General features: G+C 34.8%; 2 protein-coding genes across 4 annotated transcripts in view; both read right to left on the minus strand.

Moving 5' to 3' along the window:
- Positions 1–24,484, minus strand: part of LOC126979747 (facilitated trehalose transporter Tret1-like) — a 71,127-nt gene that overhangs the window by 16,099 nt on the left and 30,544 nt on the right. The window contains exons 1-2 of one of the 2 annotated variants that reach the window (XM_050829259.1): positions 15,128–15,295; positions 1,630–1,785 (exon numbers count right to left, since the gene is read on the minus strand). In XM_050829259.1, the coding sequence (XP_050685216.1) occupies positions 1,630–1,785; positions 15,128–15,182 (211 nt within the window). In that variant the 5' untranslated portion in view covers positions 15,183–15,295. Of the gene's footprint in view, positions 1–1,629; positions 1,786–15,127; positions 15,296–24,484 lie in introns of those variants that run through there. The other variant, XM_050829260.1, reaches the window with a different exon arrangement.
- Positions 19,968–24,484, minus strand: part of LOC126979748 (facilitated trehalose transporter Tret1-like) — a 42,652-nt gene continuing 38,135 nt past the window's right edge. For both annotated transcript variants that reach the window (XM_050829261.1, XM_050829262.1), the window contains exon 7: positions 19,968–21,992. In XM_050829261.1, coding sequence (XP_050685218.1) covers positions 21,697–21,992 — 296 coding nt within the window. In that variant the 3' untranslated portion in view covers positions 19,968–21,696. The remainder of the gene's footprint in view (positions 21,993–24,484) is intronic.

Below are 24,484 nucleotides of genomic sequence, written 5' to 3' on the forward strand. Positions count from 1 at the left end.
GAAAACTGTTAGCCGAGCTCTGTTTTCGTTGGACGTCAGGATGTCTAGTGGGCCGGATGGCATTTCTCCAATAGTGCTTAGAACGTGAGCCCCTGAGTTGACGCCGATGCTAACGCGTTTATTCCGGCAATCTTTTTCAAAAGGCGTAGTCCCTGACTCGTGGAAGTCAGCCCTTGTTCATCCGATCCAAAAAAAAGGAGACAGTTTGGATCCGGCAAACTACAGGCCTATTGCTATTACCTCCCTGCTCTCTAAAATCATGAAGAGCATAATCAGCCGCCAGCTCTCGGTATATCTAAAGGGTCACCAGTTGATCAACAACCGACAGTACGGCTTTCGCCATGGTCGATCGGCAGGTGATCTTCTGGTATACCTAACACACGAAAGCAAGGGGGAAGGCCTGGCAGTTAGCCTGGATATAGCGAAGCCCTTTGATCGTGAATGGCACAAGGCACTCCTCTCAAAACTTCCATCATTTGGGCTTCCCGAGAACTTGTGCAAGTGGACTTCCCGAAGCCCGTAAATGCTGCAGTGCCCCAAGGCTGTGTGCTATCTCCCACGCTATTTCTTCTGCATATCAATGATATGTTGGACACCTCCAACATACATTGCTATGCAGACGACAGCACGGGCGATGCCATATACACGGACCAACCAGGTCTCTCTCGGGAAATCGTCGAGTAGTGCCGGGACAAACTTGTGTCTTCTATCGAGGTCGCGGAATGGCCCAAAAAACCCCATTTGTCGTATCACCGCTCTTCGACAGCACTTCCCTTAAAGCCTCGCCTAGTATCGGAATACTGGGTCTCGAAATCTCGAATGATTGCCAATTTCGTGGCCATCTGGAGGGCAAAGCCAAATTGGCTTCGAAGAAGCTGGGCGTCATTAATAGAGCACGGCAATACTTCAAGCCGGCCCACATTCTAGCGCTCTACAAAGCGCAGGTCCGGCCACACATGGAGTATTACTGTCATCTCTGGTCTGGCGCACCCCAGTATCAGCTCGATTCATTCGACCGCGTCTAACGTAGTGCATCTCGAAATGTCGGGGACCCAGTGCTCTGTGAATGTCTGGATCACTTGGCGTTGCGTAGAAATGTCGCTTCATTGTGTGTTTTATACCGCATTTATCACGGGGAGTGTTCCGAAGAGCTGTTTAACCGGATTCCTGCCGCCGAATTCCACCTTCTCACGACATGCCACAAGTTAGGATATCATCCCCACCATCTGAATGTGTGGCGGTCTTCCACAGTGCTGTTTTCAAGGAGTTTTCTCCCACCTACCACAAAACTGTGGAATGAACTTCCTTGTGCGGTGTTTCCGGGACGATACGACATGGGTACCTTCAAAAAAAGCGCGTACATCTTCCTTAAAGGCCGGCAACGTACCCGTGAATCCTCTGGCAAGAGATTGTGGGCGGCGGTGATCACTTAACAACAGGTGACCCGTACGCTCGTTTGTCCTCCTATTCCATAAAAAAATATGTAATTGTTCACGTTCTTGTAAGCTGTTCACATTACACAAAATACAATATTGCCCGATTTTTTGGTAATTAAAAACGTATTTAATAAAAATTTGTATAATAAAATGTAGTAGTCAAGTCTGCAGTATATGCAGCAATGCAACTTACACCCAGCAGCTAAAATAAACCCCAATGAAACGACCCATGAAGCCTCAGCATCCGTCAAAGGTCGTGAGAGTGGCGTTTTCTCTGGATCTTGTAGTTTGACCAGCATGGGTGATGACCATGCCAGACTGACGCCGGTTGCCAATACATTGAGATTCACTGAAAACAAAATATTTTAATGTAAGTCAGTTTCTTATAGTAATTGTAACGAAATAAAAAACAGAAATTACTAGATTAGCTTAAACAGAAACCACAAGATTAGCCTTAAGTTTCAATGGATATTTTATGATAAACAGGAGTATTTGATGATAGCAGCTGGGATACGAATAAAAGTATTTTATTTATATTAAAGGTATGCATAATAGGTGTATTATATTAAATTTTTAGTTATTTGATACTTTTCAATTTTTGAAGTCGATTTTTTAAACGTAGTTTTATTTATTTTTAATTTATTAGAGTCAGTTAATAATAATAATTTATAATCATCCTGAATGAAAACACCTAAAAAAGCCGTACACAAAAACAATTATATCATCCACATAGACAAAAAATTTCATAAAATGAAAACTACTGGGCCAAACTTAGTTTAGTTTAGTCCTAGTTACTAAATGGCATTTATTCTGCATCGAAATAAAGAAGAATTATGTAAATCGGACCATAAATCTCAGAGTGATTGGTCAAAAAATACCGATTGAATTGAGAACCTCCTCCTTCTTGAAGTCGATTAAAAAGCGTTTTAAATATGAAATACTGAATAAAAAGTACCTAATAAAATGTACTTATAAATATATATTAATACATTTTATGCATCAACCTCGTGATCGTGATAGGTCTTTGAAATATTGAGCGGTGGTTGGCAGTTCAAGATGGCGGCGTAGATCTACTTTTCAACAGTGCTACAAAGCCCAGACCCTGACGTGGTCGCTAACTAAGGGCCTTATGAAACAGCTCATGGTTGCTAAGAGGGCAATGGAGAGGGCTTTGCTCGGAGTTTCCCTGCGAGATCGAATCTGAAATGAGAAGATCCGTAGTAGAACCAAAGTTACCGACAAAGGCCAAATGATAGCAAAACTGAAGTGGTACTGGGCAGGACACATAGTTCGATGGACAGATGGCCGTTGGGGCAGTTAACAGCCGAAGACGCAGTGTTGGTAGGCCCCCCACAAGATGGCCGGCGCGACGGTCTGGTCAAGATCACCGGAATACGTTGGATGAGGCTATTTCAGGACCGATCGTCGTGGAAAACTTTGGGGGAGGCCTTTGTCCAACAGTGGACGTCTTCCGGCTGATGATTGATTGATGATGAAGCCCAGTGGCCAAGCGATTGAATTTATTATAAACCCTTTATCTACGCCGACGAAGTCGGGGGCATCAGTTATTATATTATAAAATTGGATTATTAACTAATTTTAATGTCCAAATAGTTGAGCAAATATCATAATCTTTGAATAGTGTAATAAACAGTTATATATAAATAAAATGATTACTAGTGTGATAGATAGGCTAAGCCTTACTACTTTGTATAACTAATGTTATCAAGATAACACATAAGTACGTAAAAATAAACCACAGTTGCATTTCCTTATAACTATACCAGTTTTATTCAGTAAGAACCTTTAAAAATTTAATAACAACTACACAAACAATTGCTTTGATAAAATAATGTGATAAAATTAACAAGAAAACAGCTTATGACTGGATTAAAAGCACCACGCGGTGAGAACGTGCGTTGCGGTGAGGGATTGACAACCAACCACTTAACTAACTCGAGTTTCCGAGCGCATTTCGGTGTTATGTTTTCGTACCAAAAGTACAAAATTACTTTTAAGGGTTCCGTATGCAGATGGCAAAAAACGGAACCTTATAGATTCGTCATGTGTGTCTGTCTGTCGGAGACGATACGACATACCTTCGTACTGATACGGGTACCTTCAAACAAAACGCGTACACCTTCCTTAAAGGCCGGCAACGCTCCTGTGCTTCCTTTGGTGTTTATTGCAACAGAATGTGGGCGACGGTGATCACTTAACACCAGGTGACCCGTACGCTTATCAAGTGTACCGTGTACAAACAAATAACTATCAAAAGCTTTCCAGTGACCGCTTAAACGAAAATGTTCTTATAATATTCATACTTATTTCTGGTGAGTGGTTTCATTTTTCCTTCAAACAATGGCAAAGGGATAGACTGAAAATGGAAATAAAGGAAAGATACAGCCAACGCAGGAAAATTGAAAACTACAAAATATACCAAGCAGAATCTTGGCAAATTATATGTAAAAGTAGAGGAGTAGAAAAATACACATAAGTTTTATTGATTAATTATTAAGTCCTGTATGACTTAATAATTAATCAATGTGTTAATAAAATAAATGTGTTCTGCGTCAGATTTTCTAACGTTACACGAAAATATTTGTATGAAGCTACCATACCTAACCCAAATTTAGTTGTCTGTTACCAGCAAAACAACTGTGCTTTGTTGACGACATTATAGTACGCTAAACAATGCTTTTTAAGATCATAGAGTATAGACTTTTTCAAAGATTCAATAAAGTACTTATTTAACTGATTGTGGCTGTATAAATGATTGATTAATTAAGCCATAAATAAATATTGCTTTTTGAAGCTAAGCTTTTACACGTAGGTTCGGGCCGCTTTGTTGTATACCGTTTTTAATTTTTATTTTATTTTAATTTTTTTGGAAAACTTACAGCTAGGTTAAAAAATATAAGTGACATACATAGTTACAGAAGGACAATTAAAAGTTTTCACAGATAGGAATGGATATATGATGTAAGCTAGCTTAGCGAAAGTCTCTAAGAAAAAACCGATTCACTCGATTGAATGAAACGTACAGTCATTGATAGATTGACAGATGACGGCTATAATCATAAAAAAATAATCATAAATAAGACGAAAAAACTGAAATGTCGAATTATAGACTCATTCGCAAATATGTCGGTCTCAGTGAGTCATACATCTTTGTGCCGTTTGGTGTCGAGACACTTGGCCCGTGGAGCCCAGAGGCGTGGAGAATGTACAAAGTACTATCTTCGCGCCTTAATAAGGCAACTGGAAACCGTAGCGCTGGCAGCTATTTCGGCCAACGGAACAGCCTAGCTATCTATCGCGGAAATGCTGCCAGTATTCTTGATACGCTTCCACGTAATGATAGTTTTAAATTTATGTAGTTATAGTATTGTAAATTTAATTATAAGATTTGTTTTGTTTGAATAAATACTTTTTACACTTAGATAGATATAGAGTTTAGTATGTAATCAGTACAACTAAACAGAAAACATCATTAATATTGCATAAATTATGTAGACGGAAGATTGTAACCGAGGTTTTGGTTATCGTATTTAATCTTCAGCTCCACAAATACTCATCTTAGACAAACAGATTAAATTATTTAACAATGATAAGGTGGTTCGAAAATAAAGATTATGCGCAGCTTTAGGTATTATAAAGTCTTATAATAAATCCTTTTACGGTCCCGGGATAAAAGAGAACGAGAGGTACTTTTACTGCTGTGTTACTATGAAGGGAGTTCCGGAGTTATTATCAGTTTTAGGCAGAGATCTTTAAGAGCGTAGGTACTATTATTACCAGTGGGAGGCTCCTTTGCAGATGATGCCGGCTGGATTATGGGTACCACAACGGCCCTATTTCTGTCGTGAAGCAGTAATGTCTGAGCATTACTGTGTTTCGGTCTGAAGGGCGCCCTAGCTATTGAAATTGCTGGACAAATGAGACCTAACGCCTTATATCCCAAGGTGACGAGCGCAGTTGTAGTGCCATTCTATTATTGTAATGATTGGGAGAAGAGGTAATTTAAATAAAAAAAAATTACAAAAACTATACAGTGACTTAAATAGCTTAAAAATAGAAAATCTTATAATATTCACATTTCCATACATGCCTGATTTGCCACAGGAAAACAAAATAAGATATAATTTGAACAATATGTTAACCCTATTGTCTCATTCTAATTATTTGACATGTAATGATAATAAATTATCTAGTAAAATACAGAGAATAGACATAAATAATATAATTAATTATAAAAAATGTAATATATTGACATCTAATAGGTTACACCTATCTAATTTCTATAAAAGACAGATAGCAAAATCGCTATCATATTATTTATTTTATAACACAGCCAAGTATTTGGCAATCCCGTCTACTGCTTCTTTTGAGCAGGTTAGTTGTAAGTTGATAAGGACTGCTCCTATTGAGCAATGTGATAACTTTTTGGACTCCGCTTCTATTGAGGAGAGTAATAATTTAATAACCACTGCTTCTATTGAGCAGAGTATTAATGTAAGTAAAGATTTGGAATATTTTCCAAAAAATTACAATAAGGGACTCCTCTAGCAGTGTAAAAACAAGAAATTTAACATGTACTAGAATAAGTGATAATTGTAAAATTGCAAATCTGATGCACCAAAACATGCAAGGATTATTTGGTAAAGAACTTGAACTGGAGAGCTCATCTTTAACTTCAGTGGTCATTAGGTGGCAAGTGCGTTTTGCAGAGAAAAGGCTACACGTGGTGGTTCTCTCATACTTGTAAGTAAATTATTTCAATTCAATGAACGCGAAGGTATTGTAGGCCTCTCTGTTGAACGTACCATTGAAATAGCCTGTGCAGAGCTCGAGCGCGCCATTGGTGCTAGTATATACAGACCCCCAGATGCAGTATATGAATTATTTGAAAGTGTATTGGAGAAGGTTTTATTAAAATTATGTAAGTCGAAGAAGTATATCATGATATGTGGTGATTTGAATTTTAATTTGTAAGAAAAATCCACCACCAGTATTAGATTCAGATCTTTGTTCAAATCATATGATTTAACCAATATTTTCTTAAGAGCCTACTAGAGTAACCGGCACATCCAAAAAATGTATTGATAACACATTTTCCAATTATAAACCCATTTCTCAGGCAATAATAAACAAACTGAGTTCAGACCACTTTGGTCAGTTAGCCTCTTTTAATATTGAGGTCAAAAAATGTACCTACTAAAATTAAAAAGTTTATGTTTCTTCCCGTGAATAATAGGCGAATGGAGAAATATAGAGGTAATGTGTCAGTTAAACTCTCAAATTTGGATTTATTGAAATATAATATTAATCCCAATGAAATGTATGTATGTATATATGTTATTTTAAATAATTAAATCAGAGTTTGCTTCTATATTTACTTCTAAGACAGTCAAATCAGGTGGTCTCTTGTCATTTAATGATTGGGCAACAGCTGGCATTTATAGGAGCAAACAAAGGCTATATGAACTATATAGTGAGAGATCAGTATATAATCATGGTGCATCTTTTCTCGAGTATGTTAAAAAATACTCTAAATTATTTAAAAGTGTTTGTTCTATTGCAAAGTCTATGCATGTCATATTATGGGTACCACAACGGCCCCTATTTCTGCCGTGAAGCAGTAATGTGTGAGCATTACTGTGTTTCGGTCTGAAGGGCGCCGTAGCTATTTAAATTGCTGGACAAATGAGACCTAACGCCTTAAATCCCAAGGTGACGAGCGCAGTTGTAGTGCCATTCTATTATTGTAATGATTGGGAGAAGAGGTAATTTAAATAAAAAAAAAATTACAAAAACTATACAGTGACTTAAATAGCTTAAAAATAGAAAATCTTATAATATTCACATTTCCATACATGCCTGATTTGCCACAGGAAAACAAAATAAGATATAATTTGAACAATATGTTAACCCTATTGTCTCATTCTAATTATTTGACATGTAATGATAATAAATTATCTAGTAAAATACAGAGAATAGACATAAATAATATAATTAATTATAAAAAATGTAATATATTGACATCTAATAGGTTACACCTATCTAATTTCTATAAAAGACAGATAGCAAAATCGCTATCATATTATTTATTTTATAACACCGCCAAGTATTTGGCAATCCCGTCTACTTACTGCTTCTTTTGAGCAGGTTAGTTGTAAGTTGATAAGGACTGCTTCTATTGAGCAGTGTGATAACTTTTTGGACTCCGCTTCTATTGAGGAGAGTAATAATTTAATAACCACTGCTTCTATTGAGCAGAGTATTAATGTAGGTAAAGATTTGGAATATTTTCCAAAAAATTAAAGAATAAGACAATAAGGGACTCCTCTAGCAGTGTAAAAACAAGTAATTTAACATGTACTAGAATAAGTGATAATTGTAAAATTGCAAATCTGATGCACCAAAACATGCAAGGATTATTTGGTAAAGAACTTGAACTGGAGTTATTTATGAATCATAAAGATATACATAGATTATGTTTAACAGAGCACTGGCTCAGAAAATATGAGCTCATCTTTAACTTCAGTGGTCATCAGGTGGCAAGTGCGTTTTGCAGAGAAAAGGCTACACGTGGTGGTTCTCTCATACTTGTAAGTAAATTATTTCAATTCAAAGAACGCGAAGGTATTGTAGGCCTCTCTGTTGAACGTACCATTGAAATAGCCTGTGCAGAGCTCGAGCGCGCCATTGGTGCTAGTATATACAGACCCCCAGATGCAGTATATGAATTATTTTAAAGTGTATTGGAGGAGGTTTTATTAAAATTGTGTAAGTCGAAGTAGTATATCATGATATGTGGTGATTTGAATTTTAATTTGTAAGAAAAATCCACCACCAGTATTAGATTCAGATCTTTGTTCAAATCATATGATTTAACCAATATTTTCTTAAGAGCCTACTAGAGTAACCGGCACATCCAAAAAATGTATTGATAACACATTTTCCAATTATAAACCCATTTCTCAGGCAATAATAAACAAACTGAGTTCAGACCACTTTGGTCAGTTAGCCTCTTTTAATATTGAGGTCAAAAAATGTACCTACTAAAATTAAAAAGTTTATGTTTCTTCCCGTGAATAATAGGCGAATGGAGAAATATAGAGGTAATGTGTCAGTTAAACTCTCAAATTTGGATTTATTGAATTATAATATTAATCCCAATGAAATGTATGTATGTATATATGTTATTTAAAATAATTAAAACAGAGTTTGCTTCTATATTTACTTCTAAGACAGTCAAATCAGGTGGTCTCTTGTCATTTAATGATTGGGCAACAGCTGGCATTTACAGGAGCAAACAAAGGCTATATTATAATCATGATGCATCTTTTCTCGAGTATGTTAAAAAATACTCTAAATTATTTAAAAGTGTTTGTTCTATTGCAAAGTCTATGCATGTCATATTGCATATGTCTATATAAGTCTCTGATAATTAAAAATACACCGAATAAAATAAAGATGACTTGGAATGTGTTTAACTGGGAATCTGGAAGAGTGAAAGACCGCAACATTGAATACAATCTATCAATAAACAATACTATAATTCAATTTCAGCAGGAAGTTGCTTCTGCTTTTAAGAATTTTTTTTCGACATTCCAGTTTCTATCACCAGCACTCTTGTTTCCTCCACCAGTGTTGCTGAGTCACTTCTTCTGGAAAATGTTAGAGAATGCCAACAAAATTTAAATTTTAGTTTTGTTAGACCTGGAGAAATAATTATAACTTTTAATTCTCTTGACATGAAAAAAACTGTCGTCCTGTGTTGGTTTTGCCGACACTTAGTAAAATTTTTGAAAAAATAATTTTAAGCCTAATGCTTACTTACTTTAACTCTCATAAGTTACTTCATTTGAAACAATTTGGCTTTACTAGGGGACGTTCAACAAAGGACGCAGGTTTTGAGCTAATCAAGAATATTTTTGATGCCTGGGAGGAATCTCAGAATGCACTTGGCATCTTCTGTGATTTATCTAAGGCTTTTGACTGTGTTTAACATTCAACGCTGGTCAGGAAGCTATACCACCATGGCATAAAAGGAACTGCGCCCGATCTTCTAACTTCATATCTAAACAATAGAATTCAGAAAGTTGACGTGAATGGCAGGAGATCTCCAGGACTCCTCTCAGTATGGAGGTACCACAAGGGTCTATTCTTGGACCGTTCCTCTTCCTTACCTACATAAATGATATTCCTAATCTTATAGAGGAAAAACATAAGGTAGTATTGTTTGCGGACGACACTTCACTAATTTTCAAAGTGAAAAGAAACCTAGCTATGTATGACGAAGTGAACAATATTCTATCTGACATCGTGTACTGGTTTAGCGCTAATAACCTATTGTTAAATAGCAAGAATACTAAATACATTAAATTTACCGTACCAAATGTCAAAAATGTAGATGCAAGTGTTTTGTTAAACGGAGAGGTGATAGAACCGGTGGAATCTGCTATATTTCTTGGCTTAACTCTAGATTCAAAATTACAATGGGGCCCCCATATTGAAGGATTGGCGAGCAGACTTAGTTCTGCAGCATACGCGGTGAAAAAGATTAGACAATTAACTTATTATTATGTCCTATGGTATATTGCTATGGGGCAACGCTGCCGATATTAATACAATATTTGTGCTGCAGAAGAGGGCTATTCGGGCTATTTATAACCTAGGTCCTAAAGAATAATTGAGAGAAACATTCAAAGAAATTAACATCTTGACTGTTGCTTCTCAATATATTCTTGATAATGTAATGTAACATACATTATACATAGGCACATAAGTGAATTTACTAGAAACTGTCATAACCATAATGTTAACACCAGGAACAGACATAAACTTATAATGCCTACTTTTCGGCTAAGTCGTGTTAGTAAGTCTTTTGTGGGGCGATGTATATGCTATATGCTTTTATAACAAGATCCCAGAAAATGTTCAAAACAAAAGTATCACGTTATTCAAAAGAATTATTAAGAAACGTTTCTGTGGTAAAGGTTACTATAACATAAATGACTTTCTTAATGATACCATAGATTGGGAATGGAGTGACCGCCCTCAGGCTATTAAATAATAAGATTAATGGTACAATATTACTTTGTAAACATATTTTTTTGATGAAAAAAAAGCCCGCTGAGTTTGTTGCGCCCGTTCTTCTCAGGTCTGAGGCATTCAATTTGGAATGGGTGGAAGTTTTTGACTTTCAATAAGTGATGTAACATCCAATTTTGAATAAAAATATTTGAATTTGAATTCAGAATTTTTGGGGTTTTTCAAGAATCATGAGCGGCACTGCATTGTAATGGGCAGGGCGTATCAATTACCATAAGCTGAATGACCTGCTCCTCTTGTCCCTTATTATCATAAAAAAAAACTTAGTCTAAAAAACAAAAATTAACCAGTAAGTAGTTATTTAACGAATCTAGTCAGGATGGTGCACTACTTATAAAGATTAATATTAACAAACACCACTGTAACTTTAGCGATATAGCATAGAGTCTTAGATCATCTATACGTCTAGAAATCTATTTATAGACAGTGATCATATTTTATTTGTCTAGACAGACTGTGACAACTGTGAAAACATCAAATAAAAATTGAGGTTAACAGTTACCCTCTTGTTAGAACAAAGCACGCACACAATTTTGTATAACAAAGTGACATATAAATCACGAGTGTATGACGTAGCATGTCACGCACACTAAAGTAATAAACCTGGCCTATTTTCATCGGTTTTGTAGCAACAAGAGGCTCTATTTAAACATATCTAATATCTAAAATTTTCATTTCGCGGTGTTTGTAGTTAAACTCCTTCGAAACGGCTTGACGGATTCTCATGAAATTTTGAGTGCATATTGGGTAGGTCTGAGAATCGGACAACATCTATTTTTCATCCCCCTAAATGTTAAGGGTAGTCCACGCCAATTTTTTTTTTTATTTTTTTTTTACATTTTTTTTTAAATTTGTTTGATTATGAGAAAAATACATAAAACTTCAAATTTTCACCCATCTACGATCAACAGATACTTTTGTATCGCGATTTTAATATCGGCAATACAACGTTTGCTAGGTCAGCTAGTAAATTATATAAGTTTAGAATATAATTTCTTTGTCAGTCTCCGTTTGAAGATCTAAATAGACTTTATTTCCTTGTTATTTGAATAACAATTAAATAGAACATTAAATTTGTTATGTCTTTGTAAGGCTAGTTACACCGGCCTGACGTAATTCTATGTAAATGACAGAATATATCCATGAACATATATAGCCTTGAAATGTCAAGGCATGTGCGATAGCGGGCCGTTTCGTAAAGAAAATAAACAAATATATAAAAAAAATCTTATATTACTACATTTAACGCAATAATTTTTGCAATAAAAAAATTTAAAAATATAAAAATAATTTTAATTACCAACATAATGCTGACTAGACACCATTTTGATTCTTGAATGTTCATATTGTTATTACTTATAAGGTTTCTGTTAACTTTATGAACCAAAACAACCTTTTAATTAGATATTATTATCATAATACAAGAAAAAAAATTTGAAATAAAATGAAAATGAATTTATTCGGAAGAAAAACTTTACCACACATGAATACAAATTCTAGCTTAATCTTAAAAACAAAAGCAAAAAAGAATACAAAAAGAAAACGGTCCGTGTGGCTCTGGTCTTCCAAAACTCGAGTCTACTGGCGTTTATTTCATTGATAATCCGTGAGGCGAATGCCTCCTCCAGAGAATGGCAGTAATCTAACGATACACAATAATACAATGTTAACACGCGGAACAAACGTAAAATAAATAGAGCACGGCAATATTTCAAGCCGGCCCACATTCTAGCGCTCTACAAAGCGCAGGTCCGGCCTCACATGGAGTATTGCTGTCATCTCTGGTCTGGCGCACCCCAGTATCAGCTCGATCCATTTGACCGCGTGCAACGCAGAGCAGCTCGAATTGTCGGGAACCCAGTACTCTGTGAACGGCTGGATCATTTGGCGTTGCGTAGAGACGTCGCTTCATTGTGTGTTTTCTACCGCATCTATCACGGGGAGTGTTCCGAAGAGCTGTTCAACCTGATTCCTGCCGCCGAATTCCACCTTCGCACGACACGCCACAAGTTAGGATTTCATCCCCACCATCTGGATGTGTGGCGGTCCTCCACAGTGCGGTTTTCAAGGAGCTTTCTTCCTCGTACCACGAAGCTGTGGAATGAGCTTCCGTGTGCGGTGTTTCCGGGACGATACGATATGGGTACCTTCAAGAAAAGCGCGTACACCTTCCTTAAAGGCCGGCAACGCTCTTGTGATTCCTCTGGTGTTGCAGGAGAGTGTGGGCGGCGGTGATCACTTAACACCAGGTGACCCGTACGCTCGTTTGTCCTCCTATTCCATAAAAAAAAAAAAAACTTCTTATGCCCGGTTAAATCGAGTTTTACCTTGATTTTTATTGCGCGATGTATATGCTTTTACAACATGAAAAGTTGATAATAACGATTCAAAACCGCTCAGTTTAAGTCTATTTAAATTAAATTTATCTGACTTTGAATCATAGACTTGATTTATTTTATTATTTATTTATTTACTGAGAATATAAAATACATTTTGATCAATATATATTGTCCTACAAAGGCGTCTAGACGGTTTGACTGGGGACTTTTATTTTCCACAAGCCGATTGTTAGTAACTACAATGCACAAGTGGAGTAAGCTATTCCTAACGAAACGAACTCTAGGAGCGCGGATAAGAAATTATATTACTTTTAGCAAATAAATCAAATCAAATCAAAATCAGTTTAGTCACGTAAGTCACGGAAATGACACTTAGAAATGTCAAAAAATAAATAAAATATTTTTCTAATTGAATCTACCGCTACTTCGTAAAGGGTTGAGCTAATGAGAAGAAGTAGCAAGAAACTCATTGCCACTCTTTTATATCAAGATTTACATTTAAGTACATTGATTTACAAATCATTTCAAATTACAATATAATATGTAAAATGTAAAATGATGCAACAGACACACTCAAACGTCAAATAGTCAATGTGTTACACGAGTAAGTCAAAAAAAGTAAATGTAAATTAATAAAAAAGTTATTGATTACAGTAGCTGCATCATCCACATACACCATAAATAAATAAAGGTATTCTGTGAGAATAATTATTAATAATTCTAATGTAAATATGAAATATCTAGTAATAAATGTAATTGAACACAGAGTTATTATTTATTTAGAGCAATGGTAACGCCGACCCTCAGAAATCCATCAAAAATCAAAAGAATAATATATATTTAAGTCATTTTTAAATATTATACTCAATTATTTAAACTAACCCTTTAGGATAATCCGTTAAAAAATTGCGTTTAGAACTAACCTCTATTTTGAGCAATTTACGCACACAAAGTGTCATACAAATCGCGAGTGTAAGACGTAGCTTGTCACGCACACCAGACTAATAATCTAGGTCTGTTTTTATCGATTATCTGACAGCAAGAGACTCTATCTAGACGCATAAATTATCTAGGTCAAAAGGTGTCACACAGTTTGCTTGTAAATTTTAACTTGATTCTAGATTTCACAAGATTCAATTCGACAAACAGAAGCAAAGACAAATCCCGTTAGAAATATTCGTCCACCTACTGAACTACTTAACGTTTGACATATAAATTTTCTACCTTCACATAGTTTAAAGAAACAAATCCTTAAGTGAAGCAAATTCGGCCCAGTTATCACGTCATTAAAAGCATAATATTCAGAGCATCTGCCTTACCTAAGGCATTTTTTTAAGAAAATAAGGTACGAGACTCAGTACTACTCGTAGGACGTTCCGCTGATGGTAATTGATACGCTCTCCCCATTACAATGCAGTGCCACTCAGGATTCTTGATAAAGCCAAAAATTCTGAACGGCACTACAGCTGCGATCGTCACCTTGAGACATAAGATGTTAGGTCTCATTTGCCCAGTAATTTCACTAGCTATGGCGCCCTTCAGACCGAAATACACATTACTGTTGTTTTACCCATAATGTGCCGGTATCCTGTGCAAAGGAGCCTCCCACTGGCTTATGTTAGAATATAAATGATTAACATGAGCCTTTGTAGAACCATTATAAAAGTCTTGCGACACTGAAGACACGAATTGTCACACAATTGTTGTTAAGGTAGCCTTAAAGCATTTTAATATATTTTAAAATTATCGTTTTAATCTTTTTTATTTTTTTCAAGAAATTCGCACCTATTCGAACCCGGTTATAATATGGAACTTGCAACAGGGCCGTAATATCGGCAGCTCATAAGCTGATCACTATGTAGAATATATGATGTATGAATTTAGATTTACTTTTTTGACTTACTCGTGTAAAGCATTCACAATTCGACGTTTGAGTATCTTTGTTGCATCACTTTACATAAATATATTGTAATTGAAATGATTTGTAAAACGATAAAAATGTTAATGTTGATTTACAAGAGTGCCAATGAGTTTCTTGCCACTTCTTCTCATTAACTCAAACCTTTACAAAGTGGCGGTAAATGCACTAATGAAAAATAACTTTTTGACATTCATAAGTGTCATTTCCGTGATCTACATGAATAAAATGATTTTTATTTGACTTGATTTGATTAATACCGAATGTAACTGCGAAGTTAAAATATATGTAAAGCCATATTTAATTTCACTTACCAGATAAAACGATGGCATATTGCCGTAATAACGCTGATGATATTTGTATTTTCATTGTGTATTTTCCCAAATAATAATTAATACAATCACATTTATTACGAAGACACTATAGACGCGGGAACATTTACTCGACGGTTGTTCAAATTATCTTTCTGTGACAAAACTGAATATATTACGACCGAGTACAGAGCTGAAGATTCGATATCACCGGTGTTACCAACACAAGAAATCATCTTAGCCTTCGCCACATATAGAAACGAGATTGTTTTACTGATAACTGAAAGCTATCACAGTTCACAAGTATTTTATAGATTTTAATATAAAATGGTGTATGTTTTATGGCTTAAGTAATTTGGTAGTTTTCTGAATTAAGAATATCGAAATGGCCGGTTTGTATGATATCGTTAACTCGAATGGACATACAAATTTGGTCTCTTTACCGATGTCTTGTCTGTGGGAAGTAAGCACACTCACCGACCAATCACAGCGCGCCAGCTCATTCCACAAATATATAAATGTTCGGTTATAGATTCGTAGATTTCACAAGCAGATCATGCTACACGATATTTAGTTTGGTCAAAATCTTTAGTTCACCGACTCTCTAAATATATTCTTATCTGGTTCCTCACAGCAGCCGTGTTTCTTGATGTCGCGAAAGGTATACAAATATACAGACACATACATACATCACCGCACTCGCCGGCGAGTGCGATGTATCTTCAAACCTACAGTTCAACGGACTAATAATATTTGATTAATTGTTAGTGCAAAATTTCAAACGTGCTAATTCTAATTCCACCAAAAAAAAACTTGAAGTTTAAAAGAAACCATCAAAAATACTTCTTCAATTGTAATAGCTTTTTATCAGTAAAAAACATATGGCTTTTTTGTATTAAGACAAGGCCATAGATAATTTTTTATGTTGGTAACACTGGCATACCGAACCTTCAACTCTGTCGTCATAAATTAAGTCAAAGATAGATAATTTGAACAACTGTTTCTAGTTATATATGTGTACTATCCATGACAACAGCGGAGTAAATATTCTCGTGTCTCTGTGTGATTGTAATTAATTTGTGAAAATACACAAAGTAAATACATATTAGGAGGGGGGGCTCCTTTGTACAGGATACCGGCTAGATTATGGATACCACAACAGCGCCTATTTCTGCCGTGAAGCAGAAATGTGTAAGCATTACTGTGTTTCAGTCTGAAGGCCGCCGTAGCTAGTGAAATTACTGGGCAAATTAGACTTAACATTTGCGCAATTGTAGTGCTACTATTTAATTTTTGTTTTTTTATTCAAGAATCCAGAGCGGCACTGCATTGTAATGAGAGATCGTATCATTACCATCAGCTGAACGTCCTGCACGTCTCGTCCCTTATTTTCATGAAAAAAAAATTATAAACTTCTTTTCAAGAAATAAATCGACAGTTGCAGTTATTTTTTTATTGAGATGTTTTTCTAAAAAATGCGTAAATATTAATATACTTATTTGTTACAGATTGTAGGTACTTCCCAGTGTAAATTAATTTTTATCGGATATATTACGTGAATGTTACTGTAGAAAAACGGGTTTAAGGTAATCCGGCAACCGATCATCTTATGAAGGTGTGAATTTTACTAATTATCAAACACTATTTGCTTTTGTTAAGCAATTCCTGAATGAATTATAGGTATTGTTGTTTCATTTTGAACATTTCTGTTCGCCAAACACTGCCACCTAGTGGCATGCCGGGGAATCTATTAGATACGAGAGACTGCAAACAATGACAAACAAATGCAATACTTATTTAAAATTCTTCGCTAGCACAGATGGCGCTAGATGTAAGAAATGTGTGTAAAATATTATCACGTGTATAAATATTACCAGTTCACCTCTGATATGCCAACACGTCCCGCGCACCCGTAGAAGCCACTTGATGTTTTGGCCCCAAACCCGTCGCCGGCCACTTGAAACATGATACCAACTTGTGTGTATATTACTCGAGGTATCATTATGCGGTTTATGATAGGGGTTGCTAGATAAACAAGCTTGGTTAATGTAAATAAAAACGTCATTTATGATAGATTGGTGCTGTGAATGATGCCGCTCCTTCAGAGTTGTATGAGAAATTCAAAGTCAGAATAAAATTATAGCGATCTATATATGACAGATTACCAGTCTCTCTACAAATGTAAATATGTGTGGGTGTTATTTTTATTCTGAGGAGATAGAATTCCGTATCTTAAGTTGGTGATGGCGATGATCAACTAGATTGGAATAGGTTCGTAAATACTTACTAAAAACCGTCATCGTATATTTCTTCAGACCCCACGGAAATGGCGCATGACGAGATACACGGGGAAGAATCTAGCCTTTAGGATCTACATACACAATCTTATAGTACCTTTGCAGCATATTCGCTCCTTGCTTCCCAAGTCACTGCATAACGAAACAGTAAACTTATAAGATTTTTAAGATTTACATTCTTGAACCGAGCGATTACATACCTGGGGCATTTTGAAATATGAGCTCCATATTTTTAATTACATGCAGCTTTCTGGAAAGTCCAAATGATCAAACCAATTCAGGTGTCGCATTCGTGACCCGAAGCTATCTGGGTTAGGAAGTAAGTAACCTTTCCATGGTTAAACCATCCATGATGCAATTTTGGCTATACATCAGCAGATCCTTTACACTTGAAGTGCTCCAGCGTTCTTCGCATCGTTGCAAACACTTCAGTTTTATTTATTTACAAGTTGTGCTGGAATCTTTGAAGTTTCTGGATTCAGATGGTTTGTGTTGGAACATTGTATTGCGCAACGATCTTCAGCCAGGGTTATGACAGGGTCAACTTTGCCCGAGATGTGATACTAATCGCCAAGTCATATGTAAAGTTCGATATCGAGTGGAAGATCGTATTTTCATAGTCCATCATAGATGGTGTTCTATTGAAGGGGGCCTAAGACAGAATCTTAGGCAAACCTTCGTTGAAATTGGAATGGATCAGACTCCGTCTCATGACCCTTTTTTTACCAAATAGCTCAAAGCCAAGTACAACGGGACATTCAATACAGTTGGCTCGTTATCATCATAATTATCCCAGGCTGATAAAAAGGCATTTTTGATTTAAGTCACAGTATTCCTTGGTTGCTCCTTTCCACTTAGCACCACAGATTGCACTAACATTGTTTTCAGATCGACCCCTACGGAGGCCTTATTGGTTATATCCCAGTTTTGGTTCTAATATGGCATCGATTCTTTCAAAAATGCCGCATTTAGATGATTGTGTTGACACGATTTACTCTACATAATATTATGTTGAATTTTCCTTCTTGTAGGAAACTACACTTAAAAGTTTGAAACGATCGCTTCTTAATATCAAGTATTATGCTGCTAGAAACGCAGTCATTTCAACTACTTTCTTCAACCTATAAACTTTTTTAATGACATAATCTTAGTGTGTTCTCTATGATAGATATTTGTTTATAATCTTATAATTATGATTATTTAATCCATAAAATTGTGTGTTATTTGTTAGCAAAATTCACCATGATTGTTTTATTAATTTAATTTTGAGATTAATATAATTTAGCCTCTTTATTTAGTTCGTTAAGTGTTATTGTAATTTACTTAATGCTGTAATTTTTATATGGATTATAGTCATATGGAAGTAATATTGGAGCCACCAAATAGCACCATTGGATTCGAAATAGTTTGAGAATGGTCGTTTATATAAAGATTATAAAGCAGTGGTCCTAAAATACTGTCTTGGGGCACGCCAAATGTTGATTTCCGGGGGGTCTGATAAATATTTATTTTGGTTGTTGTTATAAGATGTATTTTAGTTATTTCTGTTGATTATTGTCTACCATATAAATAAAATTAAGTACAATGTTTCTTAAGATATGTCTCTATTGAACAGTATTAAATGGTAAAAGTAGTCTAAAGATCTGGTCATGTCCATAATATTATAATATTGCTGCCACTAGTTTTTTTTATTTAAAAAGATAGTCATTACCGTTTCCAAATAACATAAATTGCTTAATTAATAGAATTATTTTTCCTAAGGCCTACATGCTCCTTAGTCAAAGTGTATATCGAAAACTTTTTGATAGAATTGGAATCAAGGCGATAGGCCTTTTAAAATGCGTATCTAGTTTGTCTTTTTTTTTAAATAGTAATTATCATCGAAAGTTTCATGATATCTGGCTATATAAAATATTCGATACATAGGTTCACGATTTAACTTAATACTGACTCTATTGTAGTAGCGATATTTTATTACTTTGGTATTTAAATCATCGTATTCAAGACAATTTGTGTTTTAAACAATAAAGTAATTGTAACCAGGATGTCATCGTTGCATGTTGGGTTCTTTCTCATCCCTAATTCTAATTTAAAAAAAAACATAGGACATTGACCTGAAATATAACAGTGTATAGATTTATTATTTCATCGAACATAATCGACAACAATTATTATTGAACAAATGAAAATATTAGTAAACATAAAATTTTATTATATTGTATAGTTTTTAAAATATTGCCAAATTTTGTCTAAATTTACATATAATTTTCTCAGTTTCAATTCATAATAATGACTTCCAGTTAATTTAATCTAAATTTTGAGAATGTTATAAAACGTTTCTGTTCTTTGGGATTGATTCAAATAATTTTTAAATGAGAGTTCTTCAACAGTAAAGACAGACAGTTCAACAAAGGATTTGGATCATGAGATCAGTTCCGTTAAGAAAAGGCCTGGCTCTGGAAGAAGCCGATAAACTGAAACAGGGGATGAATCAATTTATGTCGAGAATAGCTGTAAGCTTATGCTAATCAATAAAAAACCGCAAATAGTAATAATAATATTAATTTATTTTGACACACACATAAAACATTTAACATTGCATAGGAACAAACATATTATTATAATTAAACAGAACAATTATAACTAAAACTAAATCTTCATGAACAAGCTCAAAGCAGTTAGAAATGTGAAAACTAAGTGATGGACGGTCACGAGGAAATTTATCATTGCGAACATCACGCAGTCGGCTTATAGACCAGTGCTGAAGCCTTTGAAAATAATAAAATGTGAAAAAAAAGTAGGATGAAACCCATTGGATACGGAATAGAATATAACAAAAATGTAAGGAAAAATAAAATAACGGGCGATCAGAGGTCGGAAAGTGGATAAAAATAACAAACCAAGAACTCGGTTTATTGAATTTTTCACATAAAAATTTTGAGGTTATGTCAGAAAATTGTAAACACAAATCTTTTTATAACCTACAACTTTGCCATTTGACTTTTTTCACCCCCCGCTGTGCCACTTCCCGACCTCAGATCGCCCATAATTTATTTTTCCTTTTATATTTGTTATATTCCCTTCCAATTCCAATGGGTTTCATCCAACTATTATTTTTTTTTGGTTTAAAAAATTATCAACACTGGTCTATTATGGCCAATAGATATTTGATCATCATCGAGTTGTCAGGCGTAACTACTCTCGAAATAAGGTGTCATGGACTCAAGAACTCTGATGTGATTAACATTTTACTGTTCTCCAATGAATGTCCAAGGATATCACAGAATGCCAAAGACGTAAGTCGACAAATTTCGGCAAATGCAACACAGTAGTGAAGAGATTTTATTTGCTAAAATTTCTATAAAATTAAACTATTTTGTAGTTTTTATTGTGTTATTATTCAGTGTTTATTTTAACTTATCGTGCAGGTACATTACTAGTCGCTCCAACTTTTACATTATTTCATGCAATTTTTTTTTAAATATTAGATCATTTATACGTCTAGATAGACTATGACTGCTGTGGAAACGTCGAATAAAATGGACATTATAGTTGACATCTGTTTTGAGAAATGCACGCACACTAACACAAAGTGTCATACAATTCGCGAGTGTAACACGTAGCTTGTCACGCACACTAAAGTTTAAACCTGGCCTGTTTTTATCGGTTGTGTAACAGGAAGAGACCTCTATCTAGACGCATAAATTATCTTAGTTCAAAATGTTTTAGTAAAACTAACGAAATAAATATCGAACCTGATTGTCAAATTTTCTGTATAAATAGCAGTCATTAAGACAAATCTGTCATTCAGTCATACAGTTATTTTATTTGGTTTACGCTCGAGAACTTAAATGCTATGGTAGGACTTATTCACAAAATAATATTTGCAAAGTAGTTTTGACACTTCAACAAATAAATAAAGAAGGGTCGATTGTTTTTCTGCGCATATGCGCAAAAGATGTGGATGGGCAGTACCAACAGCATCTTGAAGAAGATTCCGAGAAAGTTTGACAGCGTTTACGTAGGTTATTGCTGCAATATTTCTAACGGAATCGTGCAGCAATGTATCATAATTAATTATAGATTTATAATAAGTATTTACAAAGAAAACAAGCTGTATTACAAGCAAATATGAGTCATGATACTTGAAATAAAGATTATTATTATTATAATAAAGCTCTCAGCACAAATTATATAACTAATATAAAACGTATAGGATTCAATGTACTGCCAAAAACACTATTTTATTTGAATGTCATGATTTTATACAAACTCTTAAGCCGTAATGTTCTGTTTTGTGTCTTTTTTACCCAAAGCTTTTTGAATTTCTGCAAAAGTCTTCCCCTTGGTTTCAGGAAGAAATATTGCAATCACCACCGCAATGATGACGCAATTGGTTCCGAAAAACCAATAAGTAGACGCGGGACCGAAAGCGTTTGTCATTGTGGAGAAATATTTCGTTGTCAGAAACATGATTAACTGGGTGAAAGTGAGGCCAATTGAAACGCCAAAAGCTCTTGCTTGGCCTTCAAATAATTCTGTCGTAGCCGGCCATACTACTGATCCAATGCCTGAAAAAGTTTCGGAAGAAAAATATAGCGTCATAAATTCCTGAAAAACTTATAATTTAATGTCTTGGTATCCTTTAATGTTAGTAACGTTAATTATTTTTATGGTGACAAGAAAACTATTCTTTAACCGCTCTAAACCCCAACACTTCTATTAAATAATCTAAAGATCGAATCAGAAATGAGGAGATCCGTAGGAGAACCAAAGTCACTGACATAGCCGAAATGACGGCAAAACTGAAGTGACAGTGGGCAGGGCACATATTTCGACGGACAAATGGCCGGTGGGGCAGTAAAGTCCTCGAATGGCGACCACGTACCGGAAGACGCAGTGTTGGTAAGCGCCCCACAAGATGGACAGACGATCTGGTCAAGATCGCATAAATCAATATTCATCATTGCGGCATTCTTTTAACTATGTTAGAAGCGCCTGTGTTAGAAGACTCCGCTGTTCCATAAGCATATTCTAACTACTAAGAAGTAAGAAATATGATGTATATATGTGTGCGTTGGGTGTGTGTTAGTGATAAGTAAGTTGTGAGAGTTGTAATGAGGTGTGTGTGAGTCAGTGTGTATGTGATCAAATGAATAAATATTTTATATGTGTATTGTTTGTGCCTCTATAATAAAATGGTTCTTAATACTGTTAAATTAAAATATTAGTGCTAAAATCTCTTCAATAAGGGAGTGAATTTATCCAACTTACAAGCATTTTTTTTTTAATAATTATAAAGTTGTTTTGAATGGATATATATTTCCTTATTTACCCCGTTTTAAAGCATGGCTGAGAGCTTTCTGTACCAGCGAGCGGTTGGCCAATACGACTTTCGTTTTGAATTTTGGCAATATAAATTTAATTCAAAATATATGTAATTGTGCGTTGACTATTATTTTTAAAGCAACATGTCTCAGTATTTGAAAGATCCATCCATGTTTTCTTATTCTTCCAGTGACGTGCTCAATGTGTTGGTACCAGTTAAGATTTTGATCAATAATGACACCTTGGTATTTTATCTGTGAACCTTTTTAAAAATAAGACATGTGTAGTTATTATTTATTTCACAAGAATGTATTTTGATATACAAATTTATTTGGTTTTGAACGTTTGCTTAAACATATACAATTAGTTTTAGCTGTGTTTAAGCTAAGAAAATTGTCTTTAAGCCGATCAGAAATTTTTTGCTTTGTTTCAGACCAAGTCTTCTCGTGAAAGCCAACAGCAGTGTCATCGCCGTAGCAAAAGATTTTTTCCGTTTGTGACTTTAAAGTTACAGAGATCATTAACCAAAAATAATTTTGGGCCCAATACGCTTCCCTGGACTACGCCAAATGAAACATCTGCGTCGCCACTATAGAATGACATTTTAATCCATTGTTTTCTACTACATAGGTAGTCATTAAATTCATTTAAGACATGCTCCTCGTATACCAATTTTTTGTAACTTGGACACAAGGATTGGGACAGAAACAGTGTCGAAGGTTTTTTTTATATTTATGAATACAGTCAGACACTTGCTACTTTCGTCTACATTCTGAGTTATAAGCGAGTTAAGTGCTGTAACTGTATATTCGGTGGCCAATCAACGCAATCTAAACTCAAACTGTGTACTTAGTTGTAATATTTTAACTTTATTAAGAAAATTTACGAGTCTTGAATTATTTATTTTTTTAAGGACTTTAGATATGGGTCGTAAAACCGAAATAGATCTGTAATTATTGACAATATCTCTTGTGCTTCCCTAGTGTACTGTAGTAATAATAACTGTTGCAACGCGGCTGAAAAAATGCTAGTTTTGAAATAATGGTTAGTGTGAGTAATGGTGATACAAGTATAAACTTCACAGCCAGTATTTTTTTTTAAATCTACCCGTGATATTCCCCATCCTGTGATGCTATCGGATTTTAAGTTATTCAAAATTCTTTTCACTACCTTTGGATCAATAACTAATATCGTACAGTACAGGATCGTACAATAGGGAAAGGTTAGCATTTATAGGTTACCAATGTTCACAAAGTACTTATTTACAAAATTCACTGATGTATTTGGAGACTTTATAATAGTTAATAATTCTGTACTTTGATTTTTTACTTTATTTGTGAAAGTTATATATTATGTATTTTTCCACAGTAACTTACGGTTTCTTAATGATTGAGTTAGAACTCATACATCCTTTTTAATTTTTTAATAAGATTATTCCCGGGGTAAACCATGGCTTGGTTACGCATTTGCTATTTAGAATTATGCTAGCTTTACAGTAAGCTTTAACAGCATCAGCTAGTTTCAAAATGAGAAGATCAGTAAGTCAATAAGGATCATCACAGAATATTAATTCAATGACATTCTTTTCTTGTACTACTCTTTTCTTGTATTACTCTTGTAATACTTTAGAGCTTTTTCATAATGTATAGTAGTAATGTTATTAACAGATTCCTCATTTTTATTTTGGATAGTAATAAAAATATTGTGCAGTAATCAGTTATTATTGTTGTTTCTA

The sequence above is a fragment of the Leptidea sinapis genome, chromosome 4 (assembly GCF_905404315.1).
Source record: "Leptidea sinapis chromosome 4, ilLepSina1.1, whole genome shotgun sequence".
Lineage (NCBI taxonomy): Eukaryota > Metazoa > Arthropoda > Insecta > Lepidoptera > Pieridae > Leptidea > Leptidea sinapis.